This window comes from Agelaius tricolor, unplaced genomic scaffold, assembly GCF_023055355.1.
Source record: "Agelaius tricolor isolate 1412-34295 unplaced genomic scaffold, bAgeTri1.0.p SCAF_16, whole genome shotgun sequence".
NCBI lineage: Eukaryota > Metazoa > Chordata > Aves > Passeriformes > Icteridae > Agelaius > Agelaius tricolor.
In genome coordinates this window covers 1,915,183-1,941,102 of record NW_027269276.1, presented here as the reverse complement: position 1 = coordinate 1,941,102, position 25,920 = coordinate 1,915,183, and the positions used below count along the sequence as shown (strand labels likewise).

Sequence of the window (25,920 nt, the reverse complement as noted above, 5' to 3'; positions counted from 1 at the left end):
AAAACAATACTGTTTAACTTGAACAGATCTCTAGATTTTAATGATATTTATATTTATATAACAAGTGCTCTCTCTGTTTCCTGCTCTTTCTCATCCACCCACCTTCCTTTACACTTACATTTTATGAAAATCTTGGGATTTGGACATTTCTGTGGCTGTCCAGCAGTTGTGTAGTTTGTCCAGATGGCTTTGGAACTGACTGAGGTGGGATACTGGAGAAAACTCAAATATCATCTCAGAAAATGCTACAAAACAAATCAAACAAAACTATCACCCCCTTATGGCAGAAGGAAGAGGCTTTACTGCATTCTCACATTCTCTGAGAGGGAGTTTCAAATTGCATATGTATTTTTCCAATATGTGCATGAAATCAGAAGAATCCGCACCATTTTGGTAAAATAGGAGCTTGATTTTAAAAAGAGTACAGAAAAGTGAACGTTTTCTTGAGAACTCTTAGTAAAAATGGATTTAAGGGTGAAGTAGATCAATGTATTAATAATTTCAGGAACCATATTCAGCACTGAACATAGACTGACAAAGCAGGTGCAAAAATGAAGCAACAGGAGTTGGTGCAGCACTCATCTGCTGGTTTTGGCAGAAGCAGGATGTGAATACACTGCTCAAAGCTGAGGATCTGGGAAGCAGTGGGACTGCAATAGGCAGATACACTTCTGATCATGATTCAGACTGACCAAAAAATCCCATACCTAAATATCTTTACAGTGGGTGAATCTCCTAAAGACAATACAAAATACAAAATAGATTTTGCCTGCAGAGCCTTGTGTAAGAGTTCCATTAGATGTGTGCTAAAGAAATAAAACAGCACATAAGAGAATAATTCCTGAAGAGTCTCACACTTGTTTGCAGTGCTGGAATGTTTGAGGAACTTCAAGAAAATACCAAGAAGTCACTCATTTGAGCATGCTGTGCTGATAAGTTGGGGTTTCATGCTTTGATTGATCCAGCTTATTGCAGAATGTCATTTTTTGGTGCCTCCTTGTCACAGAGCTGCCTCTCCTCCCTTCCCCTGTGTTTTGCAGCCCGAGAGGCTGCAGGGCACTCACTACTCGGTGCAGTCAGACATCTGGAGCATGGGGCTGTCCCTGGTGGAGATGGCCATTGGCAGGTACCCCATTCCCCCTCCTGACTCCAAGGAGCTGGAGCTGATGTTTGGCTGCCCCGTGGAGGGGGATTCTCCAGTGACAGAGACCTCGCCCAGGCAAAGAGCGCCCGGCCGGCCCATGAGCTGTGAGTCACAGCCCTCACTCTGCTTTCCCTGCCCCTTCAAGGTCCTTTTTGTCTGATCCTGGGCTGCACAGAGGGGATTGAAACTTCTACAAATCCGGGGTGTGTTGGGCACCTGGCTCAGCTTCACTGTGAGGAGCCCTGTAGGAGCAGAGCACCAGAGGCCTTTGGTGGTGGTTCTTGTGAGCAGCCCCAGCACGGAGATGCTGGAACCCTGGCTGTGAGAATTTCAGATTTCTGTGCTGCCAGGCACTGACCCCCAAGAGAACACTGCATTTGACCTGAGGCTGTGGAGAAGGTTTCCAAAATGGAATGACAGAACTGGGATTGTGGGTGTGGAGTTTGGATAGAAATGTGTAATGTCACATAGTAAAAAACTTAGAGTTTAAGGTTTTAGAATATAACAAGATATAATAAAAAAGATATAGAAGATATATATAAACAAGAAGATATATAAAAACAAGATATAAAAGATATAGATATCTCTATATATATAGATAGAATAAAGCAAGATATAAAAGATATATATAAAACAAGATAGAAGTTTTAGGGCAGAAGCTGGTCCTTCCTCTTCACCTTCTTCTCCATGGGTTTGGGTGATTTTGTGTAATTGGATAAAAAAGTCCACATTGTGAGCCACAAGTATTTAGTTATTAGGTTAAGAGTAAAAATAATTTAGGTGTAATTTCTTAATTAGACAGGTTGTCCTTAAAAAGCCTTGTAGAGAGAAAGATACAACTCCATTTTTAGTTTTTTAAAGTTCTGTGAAACTCACGATTTGTGAGACTATAATATAAATAAGAACTAATAAACGTCTGAGTCTGAACAAGAAACACCATCTCACACATTTAATCCCAACCTTAACAAAAAAAAAAACCCAAACTCCACAAAGTGGTGCCCTGTGTGAGGATCAAACTCACAACCTTCAGATTTCATAATCTGATAAAAAACGGATAAAAAACCAAACTCCATTCTGAGATCCCAGTCTGGTGCTCTGGTTTTCTCCAGGACGCTGATCCCAGTGCAGCAGGATGATCCCAGTGAAGTGAATGCTTTGGGTCACACCTGGAAATGTCTCCTTGCATGAAAGCATTTCCCTGTGGCACCTTTTCCCTGTAAATCTGCTGGGTGCCAGAAGTGTCAGACCTGGGTTTCCTACAGCACCCCTAAAGCCATGGAGGGAGAGTGGCACTGATCCCAATTTCTCCCATTTCTCTCCCATTTCTTCCCAGCCTATGGATCAGACAGCAGACCCCCAATGGCAATCTTTGAGCTTCTGGATTACATCGTCAATGAGGTAATTTATAAACTTAAAAATCTGCACTTCACAACTGTAAACTCTGAAAGAATTCCTGGAATTTGGGGTTAGTGCTGCTTAGTCTGGTTTAGCCTTATGACTGAGTCACAATTCTCTTCTCTTTCAAATGGCTAAGCTCCAAGGCTACTTGGAGATTCATATTTTAGAATGGGTTGTTTGCAGTATTTTCACAAGTACCACTGAAATTTGTGTGACTCCACTGCTTGTGTTCTCCAAAAAAAGAAAAAAGCATGCTCCTGTTAGCTGTCATTTGTAGCAGCTGGATAACAATTGTTGCAGCTGGATGAATTATTGAGAACTGTCCAGCTCACCCATTTGAAAGGCACAGTTGGTGTCTGGGTCCCTGCATTGCCTGTGCCTCTGATAAATTGATGAATTGCTTCTGTAACTCATCTGCTTGCACAAGTCTCCCAGATTACAAATCTGTTTTGCATATTATATAAACCCCAATCTGCCAGCACCGACTCTGGGGATGGAGTTAGCATTGAATCACTTCAGCTGCTGTGGTCCTGTATTGCAGCATCCCTGAGGGGGCCAGTTTGGCCTGAAGAGCTGCAGTAATTCGGAGTTTGGCACAAGATTTTCTTGTGCCACCTCTGATTTAGCACAAACTTCTTCAGCAGGAGCTGCTCCCTCCAGCACAGGCTGTGCTCCAGTGAGGGAGGGGTGCAGGCCTTGTCACTGCTCTTTGCAATAAAATTAACTGAGTGTAAGGATGGGAACTTATCCCTGATCCTGTGGCCAGGTCCTGGAGGATGAGGCAGTGATGTACAGGTTTATGCAGTTCCCCTTCTTTGTTTGTCAGAATCCTGTCTGAATTCAGAGCCTGAACCACCTCATTCCCAGGGCCAGCAAACTGACATCAAAAGGATTATGGAGCTAATGATGTGCAGGGCATCTTCCCTCGCTACTGTGGAGAATGACAGGGTGCTAATTAGTGCTCTGAGCCTCCTTTAATGAGAGCTGAGGCTGTGCTCACCCCATCCAGGTGTGTGTGGAGAAAATGGAACAACCAACCAGCCAAAACCCAACAAAACCCACCCCACACCAGGAAAAGTCTGGTTTAGAGTAATAACCCAGAGCAGCCAGGGACATTTACCTGTCCCACACTGCAACATTATGCTGAATGATTGCTGATTTTAAAAATATATTTCTTTATTTACAGCCACCTCCAAAACTGCCCAATGGTGTCTTTGGTTCTGAATTTCAAGATTTTGTTAACAAATGGTGAGTATTTTCTCTGTTTTCCGTGTGGCTGAGTGACAGGGGGACGCGCTGGGCTCAGCTTTGTCTGTCAGGCACCTGGCAATCAGAGTCCCTGCTCCAGGCCAGGGCAGATGTAAGGATTGCAATCAGCATAATCAACCCTCTTTGGGTGTTAATTGTCTCAAATTCATCTCTCAGGCATCAGGTGCATCCAGAGGAGCCCCAAGGCTCAGGGAGATTCCCCTCTTTAGCCCTGAATTTCTGCAGCTCAGAGCAGTCCTTGGGGAGTGGCCCCAGCCCTGACAGCTCCTGCAAGGCTCAGGCACCTCCTCCTGCACTGCTGGGCCATGGCTGCACAATCCTGAAGGCTCCAGGTGTTGTTCCTTGAGCCAGCACCTTCATCCCAGCAGCCATTCCCCCATCTCCTCACTTCCCCAGCTGCACCTCAGTGGTGCCAGCACTGAACCAGTGCTGAGGGAACAGCTCAGTGCAGTTCAAAAGTTTGTTTATTTATCAAATATCTGTATTTACAGCTTCCAAAAGGAAGGGCAGTCATGCAATAGCTCCACTTGATCCTGAGCTTGAAGAGACTTGGGGCAAAGAAATGTGAGGGATAAAGGGGTTCATGTTGTTTTAGTTGAAATGGGATTTATCTCCCCAGCTTGGTTTAGACACTCATCAGTCTCAGACAACTCAGGATTTCTTACCTGGAGCTGTGGAACCCACAGAAGGGAACTGCAGGCTCCCATCTCTGTCTGAGAGGCACCAGGTGCTTTTATTGAGTGCTGTCAGACCAGAGCAGTCCAACCAACAGGACACAACTGGAGCCTTATTTTAAAAGATATTGGAGTGTAACTTGTGCACCACTTTGTGTTTTCCCAGTTTAATTAAGAATCCTGCTGAGAGAGCCGACTTGAAGCAGCTGATGGTGAGTGAAGGTTTTTAATTTGATCTAAAAGCCCCTTCCCAGGCAGGTTGGATTCCTCAGCTGGCCCAGAGCAGGTCAGAGCAGTGGCCTCGAGGGTGGCTGGTGGCCCATGAGCAGCTCAGTTTGGGCAGGAACAGCTTTTCTGAGTTAGAGATCAAGGGGCTGCAGGGGCTCCTACAACAGGGACTGTCAAGGAGACCAAAAGCCTGGTGGGCTGTGGAGTCTGGCATTTGATAATCACAATGGGTGACTTAAATTAATTAACAAAAGAATTCTCTCTTGAGTCTATTAGTTAATAATAAAGTATTGATTAATACTTTTAGGAGGACAAAAGAATAAAGCTCCACATACCATATGGACTAATTAAATACATTTTTAATCATCTGTTGTGAAACACAAGATTTGTCACTTTTTTACCAGCTTTGTCTGGCAAAGTCTGTAGAACTCAGCATGCATCCTGCATTTTTCTCTGTGTGAAATAACCAGATCAGTCTCAGAGCATCTTTTTATGGTTTTAAGTGTAATGCCAGGACTTCAGTTGTACTGCAGGAAATCAGGTTTTCCCTGCCCTGACCCTGCTGCACAATAATGGTGCAAAATGCAAAGAGACTCTTTTTATCACAAAAAGCCTTTTAGTGCCCAGGTAGACACTTTCCAGAGTATTACCCTGAGCAGCTGAGCCACATCCTCATCATTTGTGTGGTGCAGAGGCACTGGCAGGATTCCTCTGGGACACTTTGCCTGGTGCTGGCTGTTCCCTTTCTGTGGGAATTCCTCCATGTGCTCTGTAAAGTTCCACAGCTCGGTGGCTCCAAGTGGATTTATGGGTGCTCCTGAGGGCTGCCCCCCTGACCCTGTTCTCCTGTGCCCAGATCCATGCTTTCATCAAGAGATCCGAGGCGGAGGAGGTGGATTTTGCAGGGTGGCTCTGCTCCACCATCGGCCTTAACCAGCCCAGCACCCCCACGCACGCCGCCGGCGTCTGAGCCCGGGGCCAGCTCCTGGACTGTACCTCTGGTGACAACCACGCTCTCCTGGTCCTCTCTCCTCAGCTTGTACCTGTTCCAACATGTATTTCACCTCTTGAGGAAGAATGTCTTGATAGCATGTGCCAAAACGGTTTTAAATCTCGTCCTAAACTAATTGGTATCGTTCCGGGTTCCGTCGTTCACTGACCAAATGTAAGCTGTGTAAGTTCCAGTGCTTGCTGACTTTAGGTGATTATGGATATTCTTTCTTAATGAAAATATCACTGGGGCAGGGGGGGTTGGCCCCTGGCTTGTTTGAACTTTATCAAGACTCTTTGTAAATCGTTGGTACTTCAATCATGCTTTCCCCGAGCGCCTGGGCTCGGGATCGGGATGCTCCGAGCCTGTCTGTGAGCATGCTTTGCTGCTGCCCAGCTGTTCCCAAAAGTTAGGCTCCAATTTTGCTGTTGTCTAGAGATCTCTCTCTTTGCAGGTGAAGAAGGCAAGAGCTCTGCATTTCTCAGAATGCACAGGGCAATATTCTAATTGTAGACTTGTTCATATTTCTATATTTATTTTTCGAACATATCATCATCCTTGGATTTAGTGATGTATGTCTTTCTAATTGATTTTTAAAAGTTAGTTCTTGGAAGTGTCCTATGGAATCAAGACAATGATCCAAGCACTTTGCTTTCTTTTAACCTAAAGAGTCATGACAACTGTGTTTAGTGTCTAAAAGTGTATGAAAAATCCTTTATTGTTTTATTCTCTCAGATGTTTAGCAATGGGTTCTCTTAATAAATATATTATCAAGTAACTTCTTGAAGCTTTTTTTAAAACTTGGCCAAGGCTTTTAATCTGGTCACTGCACTATAAATTTCAGCTCTTTGAAAGGATGCTTTGGATGAGGAAATGCCTGAAATTCTTCCCCAGAAGGAATCCCCATCAGAGGGCCCTGAACTTCCACATGGCCAAAGGATCAGGTATCAAAGGGCTGGCACAGCCCTGGCTCAGCAGAGGCAGGAAATGACTCACGGACAATCCAGGCCTGTCCTGGCTGCAGTGAGACCTGAAGTGACAGCTGGGAGGGTGTAAATTAAACTCTTTCTTGAGCTTTACCTACCCCCAGCAAACAGAGCCTTTTGCTATGTGCTGAAAGAAATGCACAGCAAGGTTTGGGAGGCTGAACTCCCACTTTGGGTTGTCCCCCCAGACAACAATAATTTGGGCACTGCACAGTTGTAAGGGCAGCAGGAAAAGAACTTTATTGGAACATGCACTAGAACTGGGCTGTTCAAATCCAAAAGCACTCGTTCACAAAAGCAGCAGGAATTCTATCCATGAAAACTACTCTGGACCATGCTGGGCACAAATATCATTTTTCAACAGTCAGAATTACCCTTTGGAGTTGAAATGTGCCAAGAAAGGCCAGGCTGGCTCCTGAGCTCCTCCCAAAGCAGCTCTTCACACACAGCACTGCAAGGGCTTGTGTGACCAAAGCAGTTTTGGCTCAGACTCTTGGGGGCTTTTTACCTGTCAGGCTTGGGAAAGTTTTGTTAAACAATCTCTTCACTCCTGTTCTGAATTCCTTCATTAAGACATCCAAAAGCCAAATAGTTTTTAGTACAGGATGAAGCCACACTTACATCCCAACAGTTTCCACTGGTACAAACCAAACAAGAGCCAAATTAACACTCATTAAACAGTGGCAGGAATTCACTAGAGGCTGAATGTCAGTTCTGACCACCCCCAGGACACCAGACACTTTTCCAAATGCAAAAATTGTGGAGATTTCACATCACTTTCCATTTATAACTAAGTTCTTAAACTCCTCATGCTCCTCCTTGAGAATCACATGAAAGCAGGTGACCTGGCCTTGATTTATGAGGTTACAATGAGAGAAAAATAAAATAACACCAATTTAAGAGTATTAGCTTAGTACAAGCACCACAGATCATTTCTTAGTCTATTTGTGGACAAATGAAAGGCTCCTTGGCTGCTGCTCTGAAGGAGTAGAAGTAGAAAGTCCTTCTCTGGGACAGACTGACAGAACTGAAGAGCACCAGGGGGACAGAGAGACCTCCCTGCTGTGCCCAGAACTGGGCTGACACTGGGAGGACTCTGGGAGTAACTCCAGCTTCCCGTGGAACTGAGAAAACAGCAGCTGCAGGCCGGAGGCAGCCCTGGACACATCTTTCCTCACCTGTATCCTAAACTGCCAGTTTAGGCAAATGAGGTTAGAATGTAATCACTGGGGCAGCAGCAGCTCCAGGACCTGGATTTGTTTCTCACGTCAGGAAGTGAGAACAGACAAGTTATTGCTTTAGTGCATGTGTTAATTGGTCTGGTTGATCATTGCTTCTCCCTTCCACATACAGAGATGTTGTAAGAGCTACATTAGGTTTCAAATGTGGAATGGATTATGCTACATATTTGTGCAGCAGATTTTCATTCTTTCAATATCTGAGGCAAGATGTGCCCAGGCTGGGAAGTTCCCGTGTTCAGTGTCACTGCCCTCAACTCTGATATGTCAAACAGTTCATACCCACACAGCACAACATGGAAATCACTTGGTGAGTTTCAGATGAATGAAGAAGAAATTCCTGAGTCTGTATTAAAAACCATCTCTGATTTTTTTCTCTCAAGAATCAGATTCCTCCTCCTCTTCCTCCTCCTCCTCCTCTTTATCATGCTGAAGACTGAGGTGTAACTCAGTTTGATTGATGGCAGCCTCATTGTCCATCTGCCCAAGAGTCTGTCAGAGAAAAGGGCTGATTACCACAGACACCAAACATTTCTCATTCACTGTTAGACCTGTGCAGTCACTGCTAATTAAAGATCCCAGAGCTGGAACTGAGAGCCCAGCACAGCCACAAGGCCCTGATCTCCATGGCAAAGCTGCACCTGGGCCAGGCTGGCCAGGCATTGAGTGAAAACCTGCAGCACCTGTGCCTCCATCCCCAGCACCGGTGCCACCCCAGGGTCACAAGCATTAAACAGAATATTTAACACATGGGGAACGGAGGCTACAGCACACAGGTATTTCCCAATCCCCCTGGAAACACCGTGCTGCTTCTGGGGATGGGAAAAGGTGAAACCCTCAAAACACCAGCAGCAAAACCGACATTTTACAGCTGAGCTTTGCAGTGATGGGAAGCATCAATGAGGTGACACGAGGAGAACCATGCAGAGCTCTGCTCATGCTGCCAGCCAGCTGTGGAGCCCCCTCCGAGCCCAGGGACCCCCTTACCTGCTGAGTGTCCTCGGCCAGGGCTGGCAGGGCCACGGGCACGTTCTCCTCACCGGCCCTGATCATGGACTGCAGCGCCAGCTCCTCCACCTGCAGGGACCGCACTGAGCACTGCCGGCACTGGCACCACGTCCCGGCACTGGCACCATAGCCCGGCACTGGCACCACGTCCCGGCACTGGCACCATAGCCCGGCACTGGCACCATAGCCTGGCACTGGCACCACGTCCCGGCACTGGGACCACATCCCCAGCACTGTCACCGCATCCCCGGCACTGGCACCACGTCCCGGCACTGGCACCACGTCCCGGCACTGGCACTGCACCCCGGGCACACCCTCCCACCTGACCCTGCTTAACGCTTCCCACTCCGAACTCTGGGCTTTTGTACCCGTTAAAGCTTTGTTAAATCTTCTGCAATTCTGCTCTAAGAATTGAATCTTTCCTTTATTATGATATGCATGAGTCTCTAAACCCAAGTAGTCTTCAGTTCCACTCCTCCAACTATCCCTTCTCCATCCATCAGCTAAGGCAAACCCTGCACTCACATTTACCTCTTAGTCATGTATCATACTTACAATTAAATTTATCTCTTAATGCACCCTACATACACTCACATTTACTTCTTAGAGAGGTATCCTAAGCACACTCACGTTTCTCTCTTAATGTACTCCACATACATTCACATTTACCTCTTAGAGAGGTATCCTGTGCACACTCACATTTATCTCAGTGTATCCTACATACATCACACTCACATTTACCACTTACAGACATATCCTACATACACTCACACTTAATTTATCTCCTAATGTACAGATACACTCACAATTACAGGTACCTCTTACAGATGTGCCCTACACACACTCACAGTTACATTTACCTCTTTGAGATGCACCCTGCACAGTTACATTTACCTCTCAGAGCACAGTAGATGGATCCCCCTTTCCCAGACCACCTGTGAGCAATTCCCCGCTCCCTCCCCGAGCCCCGCCGGGGCGCAGGGCCCGTTCCCTGGCGGAGCGCGGCCGCGCAGGGCTGAGGTGCAGGCCCGGCCCCGCCGCTCCCGGCCCCAGGCCGCCCCCCGCAGCCCCGGGCTGTCCCGCGCACCCGCAGCCGGCGGAGCTGGTCGTGCAGCGCCGCCTTGACCCGCAGCAGCGTCTCCTCCTCGCGGCGCAGCTCCTGCAGCCGGCTCAGCATCGTCCCCGCCGGGGCGCCAACCGCCCCGCCCCCTGACGTCACGGCCCGCCCGCCTGACGTCACACCGCCGCAGCCGCGCGCAGCAGGCGCCCCCGCGCGGCCACCGCCGGTCACTGCACCCGCGGGCCCGGCCCCGCCACGCCGCCTTCCTCCTTCCTCCGCCTCCTCCTCCTCGCCCCGGAAGTTTCCGTTCGAACGCCTGCTCGCACACGCACACCCGACACGGCTTTCTGTATTCCAACAACGTTTATTAGGGACAGCCCGCGGGCACAGCCCCCGCGGGAACCCCGGGGCAGCATGGCCACGGTTACGCCTTGGCCTCGGCCTTCGCCTTGGCCTCGGCCTTCGCCGCGGGCTTGGCGGCCTTGGTGGCCTTGGCTGTCTTGGCCTTCTTGGCAGGGGGCTCTGCCTTGGGTGCGGCTGGGGCCTTGGCAGCTGCCAGCTTGGCCTGGGCCTTGGCTTTCTTCTCTTCCTTGAGCTTGTGCTAGAACAGACAGAGAGATGATGAGTCAGGGCACCACCTGCACCCCAGCCCCAGCCCCGGCAGCCCCACTCACGTTCTGCGCGTGCCGCAGGATGGTGTTGCGCCGCATGGTTTTGGCGTACGGGTTCAGCTTGATCATGATTCTCAGGTTCTTCAGCGGGTTCTTCTTCAGGACCCTGCGCTGAATCTTCTTCCTGAAAAGCACAGCCATGTTGTATCATCAGCATATCCTGCAATGCCACTTCTGCTAAATTCTCACTGAAATCTGGACAACTGCTATTCCTTGTGTTTATACCCGAAATTTGGAAATCCCAGTCTGAAACCAATTTCAAACCTCCCTGCACAGCCTTTGTTCATTTAAATCAAATCACTCACTTTGGAGCACGGAGAGCCTTCTGGATTTCCTGGCTCCTCATGATTCTTCCAATATCCGTATTGGTCATCTTGTGCATTGGCAGGCTGTGAAATCAACATTCAGAGTGTGAGTGGGTGACACAACCATGGCTAATTCACCACAACCAGACATTCAGGAGCAAGTCCCAGTATCCCTTTTCCTGGGAAAGGGGAAACCTTCCTGCCCCCTGGCTGACTCACTTGTAGTCGCTCTTGAGCGTGGCTGCCTTGCGCCAGGTGCCGTACAGATCGTCCAGCTTGCGGAACGCGCTCTCGGTCCAGATGCAGAAACGCCCCACGTGGCCCCCGGGAGCGAGGCGCAGCAGGTTCAGCTTGTTCACGTTCAGCAGAGTGATTCCTGCAGGAAAGCAGGCAAAGCAACACCTTCAGCTTGTCATCAGAATTGAGGAATGTGAGGCTAAGCAGTAGACAAGATGGAGAAAGAGACTGGGGTTTTTGGCTTTGACACTACAGAGCTACACACACCCCTCTGTATGAACATCTACTGAATTTTAAATTAACTACAATAAGCCTTTTTCCAGTGGCAACCTAACCAGCCTCATTTTTAACTGCCCCAAACACAGCTGAGGGCTGGAACAGCTGCAATACTTGTCACAAAACCCCTGAACATCACCCCAGCAGGTTCTTACAAAGATCAACCACTGCAGGCAGTCAGAACTTCCACCCAATCATGTGTTTCAGAAACACGGACCATGAAGTGGAATCTCATCATTGCAGGCAGTGTCCCAGCAGAGGAGTGAGTGTGTCCCAGGTTAGTTACCGGGGATGTTCCGGAAAGCTCTGATGATGCCGTTGTCCTCGTTGTAGATGATGCAGGGTCCCCTGCGCTGGATGCGGCGGCGATTCCTCATCTTGCCCTTCCCGGCCCGCATGCGCTGGGAGGCGTAAACCTGGGAAAAGCAGAAACTGAGCATCCCAAGAGCCCACAGCCCAGCAGCCAGACCCAACACACTGCGCGGTCAGAACTTCACCATCGTCACTGCGGATCTGCAACACGGACCGGTGAGATGTTCATCATTCTCCAGGGTCAAAATACAGAACTACTTTGAGTTCCTACTCTAATAACTGCACAGCTGAATCACCTGTGTTCTGCCCTTCAGATCACACCTTCCCAGCTCACCTTTTTGATGTCATTCCAAGCTTTAAGCTTCTTCAGGAGGAGAACAGCTTCCTTGGTTTTCTTGTAGCCCTCAACCTTGTCCTCAACAACCAGAGGAAGTTCTGGAATCTCCTCAATGCGGTGGCCTAGACAGGATTTTACAAGACACTCAGTGCTGCTCAATGACCTTGGCTGGACCCATTCCTCAAGGGTATTGCTTTGTATATTCATAAATTATATATGATAAATTAAATTCAGGATAGAAATTCATGAAATGAAGTGAGGTACAGCAACCAGAGCAGTGAAGTTCCAGTGGTCCAGTGAAGTCCAGTCTTACGGGTCTCACACAGGACTTTGTGTACCTGAGTGTTGGGTGGATCTTTGCCTCCATGAACAGAAATCAAACTGCACTCCAAGACTCCATCTAAGCCACCCCAAGTACCCAACGCTGGCTCAGCCAAACAATTGCAGAGGCAGAGTTCTCACCTTTAGACATGACCAGAGCTGGCAGGGCAGAGGCAGCCAGAGCAGAGCAGATGGCGTAACGCTTCTGCATGATGTTCACCCTGCGGTGCCAGCGCCGCCAGGTCTTGGTCGGGGCGAACATGCGGCCGCCGCGACACATCTGGGAGCTGCAGTTAAGGACAACTTTTTAGAGCTTTCTTGTCCCAAAGTGACTCTTTATTGCTTGCTCAGCATTAATGGGTCGTCAACCACCTGTGCCAGGATTCTGACAGCAGGCAACTGTCCCTGGGCACAGGGTAAGGCGCAAATTACGACATCATGGCAAGACAGAACGGGTCGTGTGGTTTGAGAGCAGGAATCACATCACATCAAGTCTGAGCTGCAGCCATTACCTCAAGAAAAAGATTCCATCTCACATTTAGATAATTAGAAACCTTTCTGCTGGTTGAGTTCAGTGCCCCCAAAGCCAGCACAGCCATGGAAGGATACATTGCCAAAGGCACCCTGGCCAGAGCGGTGAGTGCCACCACCCCGGACACGCGGGATTCGAGCAACAGCTCTGCCAGTACCCCATGATTCAGCACTGGTCTGGTGACCTGCAAGAGACAGAGACATCGTGAGGGTCATTCAGGTGACATCACTGCCATCTCCTGCAGCCAGAGGGAGGCTGAGCTCAGGGCACTGATCAGAACTTCCACCCAATCATGTGTTTCAGAAACACGGACCAATGAAGTGGAATCTCATCATGTCAGCATAACAAATCTTCATCAGGAAAACTTAATCCTAGTCAATTAATGTACCTGATTCTGACCTGATCTTTAAGACACTGATTTTAAGCTTGATCCTCAATCTGGAGGTCTGACTTGGCACTGCTATACCTAGCAAGTTAGGATGTTTGTGTGAAACTTAGAAAAAACATTTAAAAGGCATGTTCCTAGCACAGACTTCTTGGGAAGCAGAAGTTATCTGCACAAACAACAGAAGCAAACCTAACATATGTCCATTTGCAGTTTTTCCTTGGAGAATGCCTCAAGCAGGTCTCATGAGGTCAATGTAGAGCAGGGATTTCACCTGGAACACTTTCAGCCATGTTTTCCTGCAATGATGATTTTATCTGAAGACTGTGATACCTCCAGCAATGTGCACTTCAAGCAAGACCACAGAATACCCCAAAATACCACCTTGACACTCCTCAGAATAATAAAACTGCTGCATTTAAAACCACAGTTAACAACTGGCCTTGCCTTCTACACAGAACCCCGTGGATAAGCATTTCTCTTATCCCAACTCCAGCTTTATTTCCATGTGCTCCCCCATGCAGTGCAGCCCTGATGCCTTGTGAAGGCTGGCCTAGAACAGAGGCTAGAGGGAGTTAAACAGTAAAGTAGGGAGGCTTATTTATTAGGAGGCTTCAATGGATCCACCTCAGGCAGCACAAGAGCCCAGCCAGGGCTGCACCCAAGATGAATCAAAATGGTCACAAAAATGGATGTCTGGTCACGGGGTCTCACAGTTTATAAGTTTTGGTCTATTAGCATATTGGAGTTAATTGTTCAATTCTAGCTTTAGCCCATGCAGTCCCATCCTTCTTGTTTTTCTCTCTTCAGTTCATGTTGCTTGTGCTCTTGGGCCTGAGGTTTGGATCACCTGTCCTTGGTGCCCAGCTGGAGCAGGAATTGTTTTGTGTCCCTGCTCTGCACACAGAGCTCCCCATGCCCTGATGTGAAGCTCAGACTAAAGCAGTGCACACCCTACAGCAGCACAGAACCTGAACCCCACGCAAGCGGAGGCTGAGGCCGTGCCCAGGCATACCTGCGAGCTCGCTGACGGCGTAGGGCTGCCGGTTGTTCTTGCGCAGGTTGGTGTGCACGAAGTTGACCACGTCGGGCCGGATGGGCGCCTTGAACACGGCGGGCAGCGTCACGTTCTTGCCCGATGCCTCCCCCTTCTCGGAGTACACGGAGATCAGCGGCCGAGCGCAAGCCTGGGGAAGCACAAACGCCCTCAAGTACAAAGTCAGGTGAATTCCTGGTGTGGGCAGCCCTCAGATATTGCTCAGAACCGAGGAGTCGTCAGCTCGGCAGTGCCAGCACACTGACAGCAGGCAACTGTCGCTGGGCACTGGATAAGACGCAAATTACGTCATCACAGCAATACTGTACTGCAAAGCTCACCTCCAGAAAACTACACCTGCATCCCCGAGGAATTGATACAATTCAGCCTCTAGGCCCTGTAATAAACCCCTTAAAAAGTACTTGCTATGTATTATTTAAAACACCCACCTGTGTTAACCAAACGTTTGTAATTCGATTAAAAAATACTGTAATCAGCTCATCAAACAGTGTCAGAGGACACTGAACAACCCCTGGTGCTTTAAAATTTGTGCACTGAAACATTAAGCTGCTCTCAGCACCAGCTGCCTGTCAAAAGGCTGAAAGGATGCCCAAAAATAGCCAGAGGATGAGCAGCACCCTTTAAAAAACAATGTTTTAGCATTATATTGTATCGGTTGTTAATTAATCTGGTGGTAACTGTACAGGCAAAGCATTTTGCTTCCCCTTCCCATCTGCAGTTAATTTTAGAGGTATTAAAATACTCCAGAACTCCAAACTAACCAGCTAATAGCAATGGAAGGGCCATCTCTGCATGTGACACTGGTCACAAGCAAGGCTCTGGCCCCTGGTGTTAACCCAGAGACCCCAACACAAGCAACAAACTTGACCAGGATGTAGGCATCAGAGCACAATCTGAGCTGTATTGGAAAGAAAAATTGTTCATTTGGAACCTGATTCTAGACCAAGGCCTCTTAAAAACCTGTTTTGCAAGAAAAATAGATTAATAAAAGAAATATATACAAGCCGTTCTTCCCACTCTACATGGGCGCAAACACTCCCGTGAGGCCTGTTTCGCTTTAGATAAATACATCAGGAAACTACAAAGCGCTGCTAGACGGTGATGGGGACCTATCCCATCGCTTTTCGTGCCCACGGAAAGGAGAACTTTGGGCCGACCACGCCGAGCTCCCTCCCGCGGCCTCCCCGGCCCGGCCCCGCTCGGTCGCTCACGGGCTCCACGCGGCCGCCGAGCAGTGACGGGCCCAAAATGGCGGCCGCGCGCCCCACGCCGCCAGCACGGCCCCCGAGCTGCCCGTGGCTCGGCCCTGCCCGCTGGGCCCGGTTCCCCGGGGCTGCCCCCGCTGCCCTCCCCGCTCCCCCCCGGGCCCCGCTGCCCCGAGCCGGGCCCGGCGCTCCCCTCACCATGGCGGCGGAGCTGCTCGTGCGGCCGCCCGCCTGCGCCGCGCCCCGACCGGAAAAGGAAGGACTCGTCACCCTCCCGTTACTACGTCTATGTCCCTCCGCCTTCTGACAGCCGCTCCTGCCGCGCCGGCCGGTCAACCCCCGACACCCAGTCCAAGTTCCGGACCGAGCTCCAGCCCTGGTCCCAGTCTCTATCCAAGTCCCTTCGGCCCCGCCGCGCCCATCCCGAGCTCTTCGGGCGCCTTTGTCCCGCTCAGTTCCCAGCCAAAGCAGGGGACTCTGTTCCGGCGGAGGGATCCAGCGTGACGCGTCACCCTCCCCTCACAGACATCGCGTAGCGCCGGCGGGCGGGAGGTTCGACTGTGGCGGGCGGCGATGGCGGCGGAGCGGCGGCACCAGGCGGGCAGCGGCCTGAGCGGGCTCCTGCTCCGGTGAGGGTCGGGGCTGCTCCCGGGGCTGAGCGGGCTCCTGCTCCGGTGGGGATCGGAGCTGTTCCCGGGGCTGTCTGGGCTCTTGCGGATTCGGGGTCACTGCCTGGGGGGGGGGTCCTCCGCTGCTCTGCTAAGGGAGGTCTGGCCCTGCTTGTGGGGAGGCTGCTGAGGCTCCGGTTGTAGTCTTGGAGTGTTTAATGTATGTGGGTAATGATGCGGTTTAACGAGGAATGCTGAGGGGAAAGGTGTATCTCAGCATTCTCTTTTCTTTCAGGATACGTGAAGAAGGAAAGGACGGCATCCCTGAACATCCCTATATCTATGAGGTAAAACCATAGACTGGTTTGGGTTGGAAGGGAACTTGAAGATCACCCCATTCCACCCCGGCCATGGCAGGGCCACCTTCCACTTGTGCAATTGTGCCGGGGCCTCCCCACCCTCGCAGGAAGGATTTCTTTATCATTTCCAATCCACACCTACTCTGTCAGTGTGAAGCTGTTCCACCTTGTCCTGTCACTCCATCCTCTTAAAAAAACGCTGAAATGCAGTGTCTATACAGTGAGTTAAAATGTTTTGGTTTTGTTTTTTTTTTTTTTTTTTTTTTTGGCAGACTGATGTAGAGATCTCATTGGTTGGTGGCAGTTGCAAAAATCCTGTTGAAAAATTTTGGCACGGAAGCAGTGCAATGTATATTTTGCAGAGAGCTGTAAGTGTGCTTGGTAGATGTTAAATGCAATCCAGACTTTTGAATTCCTGTCAGATGTTTTTCACACATGTTACATACACATTTCTCTTAAAGACACACAATGAAGAAAGTGACTCCATGGAGGAATCAAGAACAGATGATGCTGTTTATGCCTCTGAGGTTTTGCCAAAGGAGACTCCTGTAGCCCTGGCTCTGTCTGTTGGAAGAGCAAAGTAAGTGTGAAAGCTTTCCCTCCCCTTTTGAGGGAGTTTTCTTTTGTAATTCTGTGGCTTTTTCTAATATTCAAAATCCATATTTCCAATCCTCTAAATAAAATTTCTCATTAGTTGATGAGGAGTTGTGATTGTTTTCCATCCTGCAAAAGGGCCTCCTTACCTTTAATGGCTAAAAGGGTTTTAAAAAGTAGCTAAAATTCAGGTATTGGAAAAGCACTTGTGAGCTGGGCTGTTGGGTTAATGGGATTCACTGGGTGTAGATGAGCAAAAAAAGCTCACTAAAACTTCTGTGCTTATTTTTTTGGTAAAGCTCCTGTTAAAAAAAGCCCTAAAAATCTGATCTGCATCTTTGGTGTTATTAAAATACCAATGCATGGTACCAAAATATGGTTTACCTAACTCATGTATTTTTTTAAATTAGCTTAAAATGTAATATTTGATTATAATTTTAGAACCTTCAGTTTATATTCATATATTGTGTTATTTGCTGGCATCTTACTTTCTCCCTGTCCCTGTTTTTAGGCAGTTGATTTCCTTGTACACAATGGTGCAAAACCCAAACGTGAGCTCCCTGGGTGTGAGTGAGCTGCCTGTGCTTCCTCCCCTGTGGGCCAGGTGTGATGGCTCTGACCCTCAGCACACCTGCTGGATTGGAGCTGAGCCTCTCAAGGCTGGAAGCAAAGTCACAGGGCTCAATATTTACACGGTTTCATGTGATGGTAAGGTGGTCATGGTGCTCAGAAAATTAAATGAGGAAGGCTAAAAAGTGTGGGGATGCTGATGTGACAATGCTGTCGTTGTTCTTTGTGTGATACTGGCTTGGAAATGTTCTGTATTTCTGGTTTTAATGAGCAAGAAGGGATTAAAATAAGAGAAAAGACATTTTTAACCAATGCTGCAGGGGAGAAATGGTTTTTAATCTACTTGATGCACCTGTAGCTGTGCAGGCCTACCTCAACTTATTTTTAAACTTTTAAACTGCTGCCATTCAGCTGCTGTTCAGCATCTTACACAACCCCTGACTCATTGTAAACATTTATATATGTTCATATCAGCTCTTATCACCAATAGAGAAATGCAAGCAGAATTCCAGCTTTCTAAAGGACAGCACAAGTCATGCCTCACCAAATGGAGTATTTGGGAATGGATTTGAAGTGCCAGATTTGAATTGTGTCAAATGGGGTTTTTGATTCTCACTTTTTTCCTTTCCCAGGTCCTACAGCTGATAAAACCCGTTTTCCAAACCTGGAAGAGCTCAAAATGGAACATAAAATAAGACATCATTCATCTGTTGTAGGTTTTTATGCTCTGTCATGGCTTCAATTGAAGTTTAAAAACTCTTTATTTTGGGATTTATGATGCTGGTTTGGGGAAGCTTTTTAGATTCTCTATAGAAACCACCTTAGTATAATTCCATAGTATAACAGTGATTTCAGGTCATGCTTATAATGCATTTGTCTGGTATTAACCCTTTTTTGCATGCATGTGAAATGCTTTTAGAATTACTTTGTCTTTGGTAGTTTTGTTTTTTATTTTTGGAATCTGTTCGTTTTAGGTGACAACAAAAGGATTTGCTCGGTACGAGCTGATTGCAGCTGCTGCAATAGAGGACACCATTGCAGAATCTGGAAGCAACATCTATGTGGATATCACATGGAATGGTGTGGAAAAGATTCTGGAGACTCCCCCAGTGATCTCTGCTGCCACCCTGGTAAGTCAGGATGGAAAAGGCAAATAAACCCAAGCTCTTGGCACTACTCACATCATCAGTGGGATAAAGAAGATAAAAGCAATGTAATCTGTTTGTAAGCTGTATTATAAGCTGTGCTGACATGCTTCTCACTGATGAAGATTTTAAGACACCTAATTTCTGGAGTTTGAAGCTAAGATAAACTTGTGGAACTTTCAGAATATTGCCCTGGAGTCGGGGGACCCCAGAAGTCCTGTGTTCCAGCTGTACCGAGAGCTGCAGCTCCTCCTGGTGAGTGCAGGGGGCAAATTCCAATTTCACATTGGCATGGAAGGGGGATTCTATGTGCTAATAATTTCCCTTCTTGAAAACTTCATCTGACCTTTCCGAGATAACTTCAAGTGTTTATTTTAGCTGAAACTTGGAGCTCAGTTTTGGAAATCTTGAATATAAAGAGGAAATAAATAAATAATAAATAATAAAGTCATGCAGGAAATTCTGAACATTTGTAACTCCTGGTTAGCTGTGCAGAGATTTGTGTTCTTGGTGAATGTCTGTGAAAGGTGACACATGCAGGACTCCAGGAAGAACTGATTTCTCTTGGGGTTTCCTTGCTGCTTCAGGCTTTGGCTGAAGGGCTGAAGTCGGGTGTGACCGAGTGGCCGGAGCCATCAGAGTCTGAGTCAGCTCCTAAACTGGTCCGGGAGTTCCTGACTGGTAATTGCTGCTTGCTCCCTGGGGAGGGACGGGTGTGGCACTTCACAGGGATAAAAGGGAATTCCACATACAACTTTTAGAGTGTTACAACAGGAAATGTTCATTTCTGTGCTGTAACCACTGCACAGAGTACTTAAATAGGTTAACACATACTTGTCATTTTTCTTTGTCCTAATATCAGAGAGCAAAGTAATAATAATAAAAACATTTTTAAAAACTCTTTTCAGACTATATCCTTACCCAATAAAACCATTTCTAAATGACTCAATTCTATTATTCAGTGTATTTGTTAGTTATGATCTGCCTGGGGATTAATGATTGGTTTGATGACACTTTTCATAGTGGTGGAATTCATTTTTTTAACTCTACTAGATTTAAAGAAGAAGCTGGATGGAGATTATATATTTGAAGACAAGAATGAAACAGAGGTGTGTGCAATTTCCTATCAGCTGCTTTGTCATTTTGCTTTCATTTTAACTGCAGTTATTTCAGATTTTCACTAAATCTTGTCTATTTTTTATATGTGTAAATAGTGATGTAAAGGAATATGGATCTCTTGCTTTCTGTCTCTGCTGTGTAAAAATAATGGGAAAAGGTCTGATTTCTTCCAGGAATTCTGACCTTTCTGCCATTGCATTCTATCATTAATTTGCTTTTCTTGCCTAATTTAGTTATTTGGTGCCAATTTAATAGTATCAGTTGAAGATGTGTCTTAGTTATCTAGAGGTTTATGGTATTGTGAAGCAAGGGGCAAATTCAAATTATAAAAATATGTTTGGTTATATTAAGATTTCTTTTTCCTCTCAGCCTACAAGGAAAGGTTTAGGTCTATTTTCTATTAAGAGAGAAGCAGCATTTTGTTGATAATCTAAGAATATATTGATTTCTGTGTCAACAGAACTGTTCTGTATCAGGATTACAGTGAAGTAGTTCTCTGCTCTGAGGATTTGTGTGTCTGCATTTTGGTCTCCCAGGCACTGCTGGGTGCACAGGCCATACCTGGCTGAGACCTGAAGTCTCTCTGACAGTGCCTTTTGTTTCCTTTTGCCCAAGGCTAGAGTTATCCAGAGTGATAATTCTGCAAAGAATCAGACTCGCTGTTAGATAAAAGTGTACTGCCAAATTACTGTGTGGTAGTTTCCCTGGAAAAGGGAGGAGATCAGTGATGCTGCCAGTTTGATCTCTGGAGAAATTCAGATGTGGAAGGTTTTTGATTCTTAAGGCACCATTTTTCATTGAAGACCCATAAATTCTTCCAGAAAATCAAATGTGACACAGCTGCTGTGGACAGCTGCATAAAATCAATCTTTGGTGAGCGAGGAGACCTGGATTTTACTGAGCAATTGTGGTGCAAAATGAAAAGTAAGTGTATTGTGCCTATCTGTTTTCCTTTCATTTCTTTTCTATCTGCTAGACAGTATTGCTTTTTCAGGGAAGTTCCTGTCCATTTCTGAGTTTTAAGGACTCATCATCTCTTCAGAAAATTGATCCCAGCAATACCAATTGCTCTCTTCCTAAAAGAGCCCATTTTAGGGATGTAGGATGATCTGTTTCCTTACAGCCTTCCCATGGCTGACCAGCATCTAGCAGGAGATAATTTCATTTTCTTTGACTGCAAAAGGTACTAAACCATTGGTAGTTTCTCTAAAGCTAAAACCCATCTGCTCTAAAACTGAAAACTTTATAATTCCTTTTTCTCTGGATCTGAAGGACTATTTTCAGTGTATATAGAATTCACTGGTCTTTGTTTATCATTGTGTTTTTAGAGTAACCTTTTTGAAAGTCATCATATGACAAAGCTGCCAAAAAGCTGTGCAGTCTGTAATTTCAGCTCTCTTTCTTGAACTGAGGGGTTTTGTTCATGCAAGGGTGTGTTGGCCTGGTGTTATTGACTTAACAGCAAGAGAAAGAGCCTGGATTGATAATTAAAATATTGTGGTTTTCTTTGCAGGTGTCAGTTCCTATCAGGAGTTAATAGACTGTTTCACACTGGTCATAAAATCCCTGGAACGTGGTGAGATACAGCCGTGGGTATGTATTTGTATTTCACAAAGATGTTAAATTTTGGGGTAGTTTAGAATAAAATGCAGTTCCTGTCCCTTCACTGCCCCTCATTTGTGTTGTTTTGAAGTTGTGTGTTACCTGGTGTTGAGCTTCTGAGCACTGTTGATGGTGTTGCATGACTTGTTTCTTGTTAGATTCACCAGGGGAGCAGCAGTTCCTTAAGTCAGTTGATCCAGCAGTCCTACCATGGAAAGATGGAGGATGTTTCCCTCAGTGACATCACTCCCATTCAGATGCTCCTGGAGGTTGGCTTGGAGAAGATGAAGAAGGATTATGTCAGTTTTTTCATAGGTGAGCCTGACACTGGGTAACAGCATTAGGAATTCAGGAGAAAAGGTGTTCCATGCAGGAAATAATGAACTTTTTGGGTGACCTCTATCTCTTCGTTCCCATCTGCTGAAGTGCAGTTTTCAGCTTCCTTAGTAATGGAACTTTTCAGATTTTAAATTTCAAAATTTTAAAAACTTATTTGTTTCAAAAGAAGCATAGCTTTGTGTTTTACTGTTGTTATTATCCCTTCATTTCTTTTTGGTGTCTGTCATCCTGTTCTCATTCTTTGTTTATTTGCTTTTTTATTTTCGCTACTTTTGTAAATGTGTCTGTCCTGAGGAGGGTGGTTGTCTCCAAGTACACAGTGGGTCTCCTCACTGTGCATCCTTGGTGATAAATGAAATCAGGCCTTGACCATACCACTTTAGAGGGGTTTTCTTGTTTGGAATGAATGATTATGTCAGTAAATAACATCCCACTCCTGCTGACTTTGTCCTTTAGTAGATTTCCTGTTTGATCACCTGAATGTTGCTTATATTTCATCTGAGACCATGTATTAAATTTTAATTTTTTTTTCTCTGCTGTTCCTTTTACAGGCCAGGAACTTGCAACAGTAACCTACTTGGTGAGATGCTTTATTTTTATTTTATAAAGCAGAACATGCTTAGCTGATAGTGGGATGCAAATCATATAAGCTGAGAAACTGAACTGCAGATCACGAGGCTGGAAATGTCAGAAATGCAGAAATGTCATTGTTTTGTTTCCTCACTCCCAGATAATTCCCTTAATATCTGATCTGGGTCACTGTCAAGGCAGTGAACCTTTGTCACATTTGATGGGACTTTGTTCTGAGACTGCTGGGCCACTCTAAAAATCTTGGCTTCTCCAAAGAAGCAGGAAGATGATTTTGTTTGCTGAGGGAGTGTTGTGTGTCTAGCAATGGAGTGCTCAGGTAAGAACAGAAGCTCTTTGCTCTTGCAGGATTATTTCATTTCCACATCCGTGGAGCTCCAGGAACAAGTCCACCGTGTTCAAAAGCTTCACCATATGCTGGAAATAATGGTCAGCTGTACAGGCTTACTGCAGTTCAGACATGAGAACCTCTTCCCTCTGACACAGTAATTATTTCATTTCTACCTTTGCTCTTTAAATGACAATCACAAGTAGAGTTGGTTTGGCAGTTTTAAAGAAATACCAAGATGTTGGTGATAGTGAGACTGCAGAAGGAGCAGTTGGATCTTTCTGCCAAATTTTGCTTTGGGATTAAAACTGAAAAACTAAAACTGAAAACTAAAGGAAATAATAAAATGTGAGAGTATAGGTAATTTTGCACAAGGTCTTTGCTCTGTTGTACAAGCATTTCTTTAAAGAAAGTGACCTAATATCTCTTGTAGGATTTGCATGAAGTATTACAAGGAAAACCCTCTGGATGAGAAGCACGTGTTTCAGCTGCCCATCAGACCAGCTCTTGTGAAGAAATTCTATCAAAAGTAAGAGAAAGTTCAGCATTTTCAGCACAAAATTCAGATGTGAAGTTCAGATCTGACTCAATTTTGATGTTTTTTGATTATTCTCTCAGTGATAACCCTGAAGTCTGGAGGGTGGAGATAAGCAGTGGGCACGGACAGAAGGAGGTTAAAACAACGTGGCAAGTCAGCACCACTGCTCCTGTTGAACATGGGACATCAAACAGTTCAGGTGGGGAGTGTTGGTGGTGAAATCAAATAATCAAAGCACAAACTTCAAACAAATTCAGTTTTTATCCTGAGTTCAGTGACCTTTAATTTACTTTTCAGCAAAAGCAAATTGCTATTTTGCCCTCTGCTAAAAGAGTGAGGCGATATTTACAGAAATAAGGATATTCAGAAAGTGGTGACTTTTTGCCTTCTCACCTTGGCTGAGTTGCATTTTTAGAGTTAAAGTGACAAAATAGTTCCAAATATGAGATGATTGGTACCCAAAAAATCTTGCAACTTATTTCTAAAATGTTTGCCAATGAATCTGCGAAGAGTTTTGACGAGAAATTTCCCTGTTGTTGATACTGGTCTCCAGTCAGACAAGGTGCAAAGGGGAGAGGATCTGCATTGCTGCAAGCAAGTGCAGAACAAGTGGAAAAGCATCAGAATGGGGAAGAATTAAGCAGAGACACTGGTTCAGAAATTATTTGCCTTTTTGGGGTGGGGTTTGATGTGAGTTTGGTAAATCTTTCCTGTCGTTACTGATTTTTGCCATGAAGTGCTTCAGTAAATCTGCACTTTGAAAGCAGTTCTGGAAGCTGCTCCCTGGGCTAATCTCTACCTTCTAACAAGAGTGGCTAATCCCAACTTTCCCCTTTGTCCTTGCAGGTTTCTTGTCTGACTCCACAGTAAATGGAAGCAGTGAGGAAAGGCTGTATTTTATTACCATGACTCAGTGCAGTCAGGTGCAGTTCACTTAAGTTGATGTTACTGAGCAAGCTGGACTGGAAAGGTACAGAAAGGGGGAAAATTCAGTGTTTTCTGTCCCAGCAGAACCTTTAGAAACTCTGGGCTTCAAACAGTTCATCTTCACTGATTTATTTGCTTTGTTACACTTAAGTGGGACCTCCACAGCCACAATTCACCTGTAGGCACCTCATTTGTTAAAAATGCAGTGCAATTATGACTGTACAGTATAAATATTTTGTAAATATGGTGGAAATTGTTCATATATTTACATGCATTCAACAAAGTTGTGCACTTTGGGGTTTAATATTTTATTTTTTGATCATTAAAAATGCAATCAGACCCTGTTCCAAGTGTGAATTATCTTAACCAACAAACCAAGCAATTTTGTTATGTTCTCCTGGGATGGAGTGATGCTTCATCATCCTGAAGGATTTGGAAAGCTCTTCATCCAGGGCCTTGGGATCTTCAGCCAGTTTGGGTTTCTTTGTCCCTGTATTTATATTTTGGAGTATTCTTGAAAATACTTCTCTCTCCTCTTCAAATTATTTTATTCCTTCAATGTGAAGTGAGTTATTTTAACAGTGTTGTCTTCTATGTTTTGCATAATTTTTTAAAAACAAAATCAGTACAATTGGCTGGACATAATCATTTAAATATGTTGGCAGTTGCACGTTTTATGTTGATTAATCAGTGAGGTAACATTTTGGTGGTCTAATTTAAACAATTCCATAATTTTGTAGATGCTGACTAAATAATTTGAGACAGAAATATTTTGTATTAAAAACTTAACTATGGGTAAGTAAGAATAAGGAAGTCCCCCAATATTCATGCTTTTAAAAGATATAAATTCTAGATTATTATTATAAATTTTTATAACTTCTGGTTTCAAGCAAAGTTATATTTCAAGTACAGCCAGCTGAACTGTGGAAACAAGTTTTGATAGTACTTGTTTCTACCTGCAGTAGAAGGGAATTTAAGGTGGAATATTAATTTTGGAAGTACTTGGATGACTTAAAATGCGCATTTTCATGTGTCATATATTGTAACACGTAAGGTAAGTTTAAACTGCGGGGATGTGGTTTAAATCTGATTCAGAAGTTGTCACCTTGGATTACTCACTTCAAACAGCTCTTCCCCACACCTAAATAGCAAGGTATACATTATCCTAACTTTTAGACGTGAATAAGTTCACATTTAAGCAGTGCTCTTGGAATATTTAAGTCCTTTTATATTTTAAAATCATGTGTCTTCCTTCAAATAGCAGTTACATGGTAATCAAAATGCTGTTGCTGAACAGACTGAAATCACAATTTGCAAGCAGCTTTTAATCACTTGACATTTGCACTGGCAAGATTTGAATCACTTTACTCTTAACTATTTTTCTGATTAACAAAATGTGTAATAGTTTCCAAAATAATAAGGATTATAAAATTTACTACTTAGAATCAGTGGAAAGAGAATGTATTTTGTATTTTGGTAAAAACAAAGAGATGATTTGGGAATTGAATAGAAAAACGATAAAAGCTCTAGGTGGATTGGTAAATAATATTTCATTACAGGGGTACAAAA

At 45.5% G+C, this 25,920-nt stretch overlaps 4 protein-coding genes and 4 non-coding genes across 11 annotated transcripts in view; 2 read left to right on the top strand and 6 right to left on the bottom strand.

Moving 5' to 3' along the window:
* Positions 1–6,482, top strand: part of MAP2K1 (mitogen-activated protein kinase kinase 1) — a 33,282-nt gene extending 26,800 nt beyond the window's left edge. The window contains exons 7-11 of the mRNA XM_071441159.1: positions 1,041–1,248; positions 2,478–2,542; positions 3,729–3,790; positions 4,652–4,697; positions 5,570–6,482. Of these exons, the coding sequence (XP_071297260.1) occupies positions 1,041–1,248; positions 2,478–2,542; positions 3,729–3,790; positions 4,652–4,697; positions 5,570–5,683 (495 nt within the window). The 3' untranslated portion in view covers positions 5,684–6,482. The remainder of the gene's footprint in view (positions 1–1,040; positions 1,249–2,477; positions 2,543–3,728; positions 3,791–4,651; positions 4,698–5,569) is intronic.
* Positions 6,483–6,904: 422 nt separating this feature from the next.
* Positions 6,905–10,177, bottom strand: SNAPC5 (small nuclear RNA activating complex polypeptide 5). 2 transcript variants are annotated; one of them, XM_071441161.1, is made up of 3 exons: positions 10,024–10,177; positions 8,916–9,005; positions 6,905–8,420 (listed from the first exon to the last, which is right to left on the bottom strand). In XM_071441161.1, the coding sequence occupies exons 1-3, from the start codon at positions 10,111–10,113 to the stop codon at positions 8,307–8,309; spliced, it is 294 nt and encodes a 97-aa protein (XP_071297262.1). In that variant the 5' UTR covers positions 10,114–10,177; the 3' UTR covers positions 6,905–8,306. The 2 variants fall into 2 exon arrangements, with proteins under 2 accessions (XP_071297262.1, XP_071297261.1); XM_071441160.1 differs by lacking the exon at positions 10,024–10,177 and adding an exon at positions 9,084–10,009 and having other exon boundaries at positions 8,916–9,026.
* A 163-nt stretch (positions 10,178–10,340) lies between these two features.
* Positions 10,341–15,962, bottom strand: RPL4 (ribosomal protein L4). The gene is made up of 10 exons (XM_071441155.1): positions 15,833–15,962; positions 14,388–14,559; positions 13,065–13,171; positions 12,597–12,735; positions 12,132–12,256; positions 11,772–11,901; positions 11,192–11,348; positions 10,973–11,056; positions 10,671–10,791; positions 10,341–10,597 (listed from the first exon to the last, which is right to left on the bottom strand). The coding sequence occupies exons 1-10, from the start codon at positions 15,833–15,835 to the stop codon at positions 10,421–10,423; spliced, it is 1,215 nt and encodes a 404-aa protein (XP_071297256.1). The 5' UTR covers positions 15,836–15,962; the 3' UTR covers positions 10,341–10,420.
* On the bottom strand, positions 11,659–11,728 carry LOC139597093 (small nucleolar RNA SNORD18). The gene has a single exon (XR_011681509.1). It is a non-coding gene; the product is annotated as a small nucleolar RNA SNORD18 (small nucleolar RNA).
* LOC139597094 (small nucleolar RNA SNORD16) lies at positions 12,800–12,899 on the bottom strand. Its single transcript, XR_011681510.1, has one exon. It is a non-coding gene; the product is annotated as a small nucleolar RNA SNORD16 (small nucleolar RNA).
* LOC139597092 (small nucleolar RNA SNORD18) lies at positions 13,257–13,327 on the bottom strand. The gene has a single exon (XR_011681508.1). It is a non-coding gene; the product is annotated as a small nucleolar RNA SNORD18 (small nucleolar RNA).
* Positions 14,628–14,728, bottom strand: LOC139597095 (small nucleolar RNA SNORD16). Its single transcript, XR_011681511.1, has one exon. It is a non-coding gene; the product is annotated as a small nucleolar RNA SNORD16 (small nucleolar RNA).
* ZWILCH (zwilch kinetochore protein) lies at positions 15,901–24,695 on the top strand. Of its 3 annotated transcripts, none has more exons than XM_071441154.1 (18): positions 15,901–16,263; positions 16,538–16,589; positions 16,874–16,969; positions 17,063–17,181; positions 17,707–17,903; positions 18,398–18,477; positions 18,740–18,895; positions 19,094–19,165; positions 19,498–19,591; positions 19,964–20,019; positions 20,851–20,953; positions 21,543–21,622; positions 21,790–21,946; positions 22,522–22,550; positions 22,907–23,043; positions 23,320–23,415; positions 23,505–23,623; positions 23,910–24,262. In XM_071441154.1, the coding sequence occupies exons 1-18, from the start codon at positions 16,208–16,210 to the stop codon at positions 24,062–24,064; spliced, it is 1,854 nt and encodes a 617-aa protein (XP_071297255.1). In that variant the 5' UTR covers positions 15,901–16,207; the 3' UTR covers positions 24,065–24,262. The 3 variants fall into 3 exon arrangements, with proteins under 3 accessions (XP_071297255.1, XP_071297253.1, XP_071297254.1); XM_071441152.1 differs by lacking the exon at positions 23,910–24,262 and adding an exon at positions 24,271–24,695 and having other exon boundaries at positions 15,910–16,263; XM_071441153.1 differs by lacking the exons at positions 15,901–16,263; positions 23,910–24,262 and adding exons at positions 16,297–16,308; positions 24,271–24,695.
* The last annotated feature ends 1,225 nt before the right edge of the window (positions 24,696–25,920 follow it).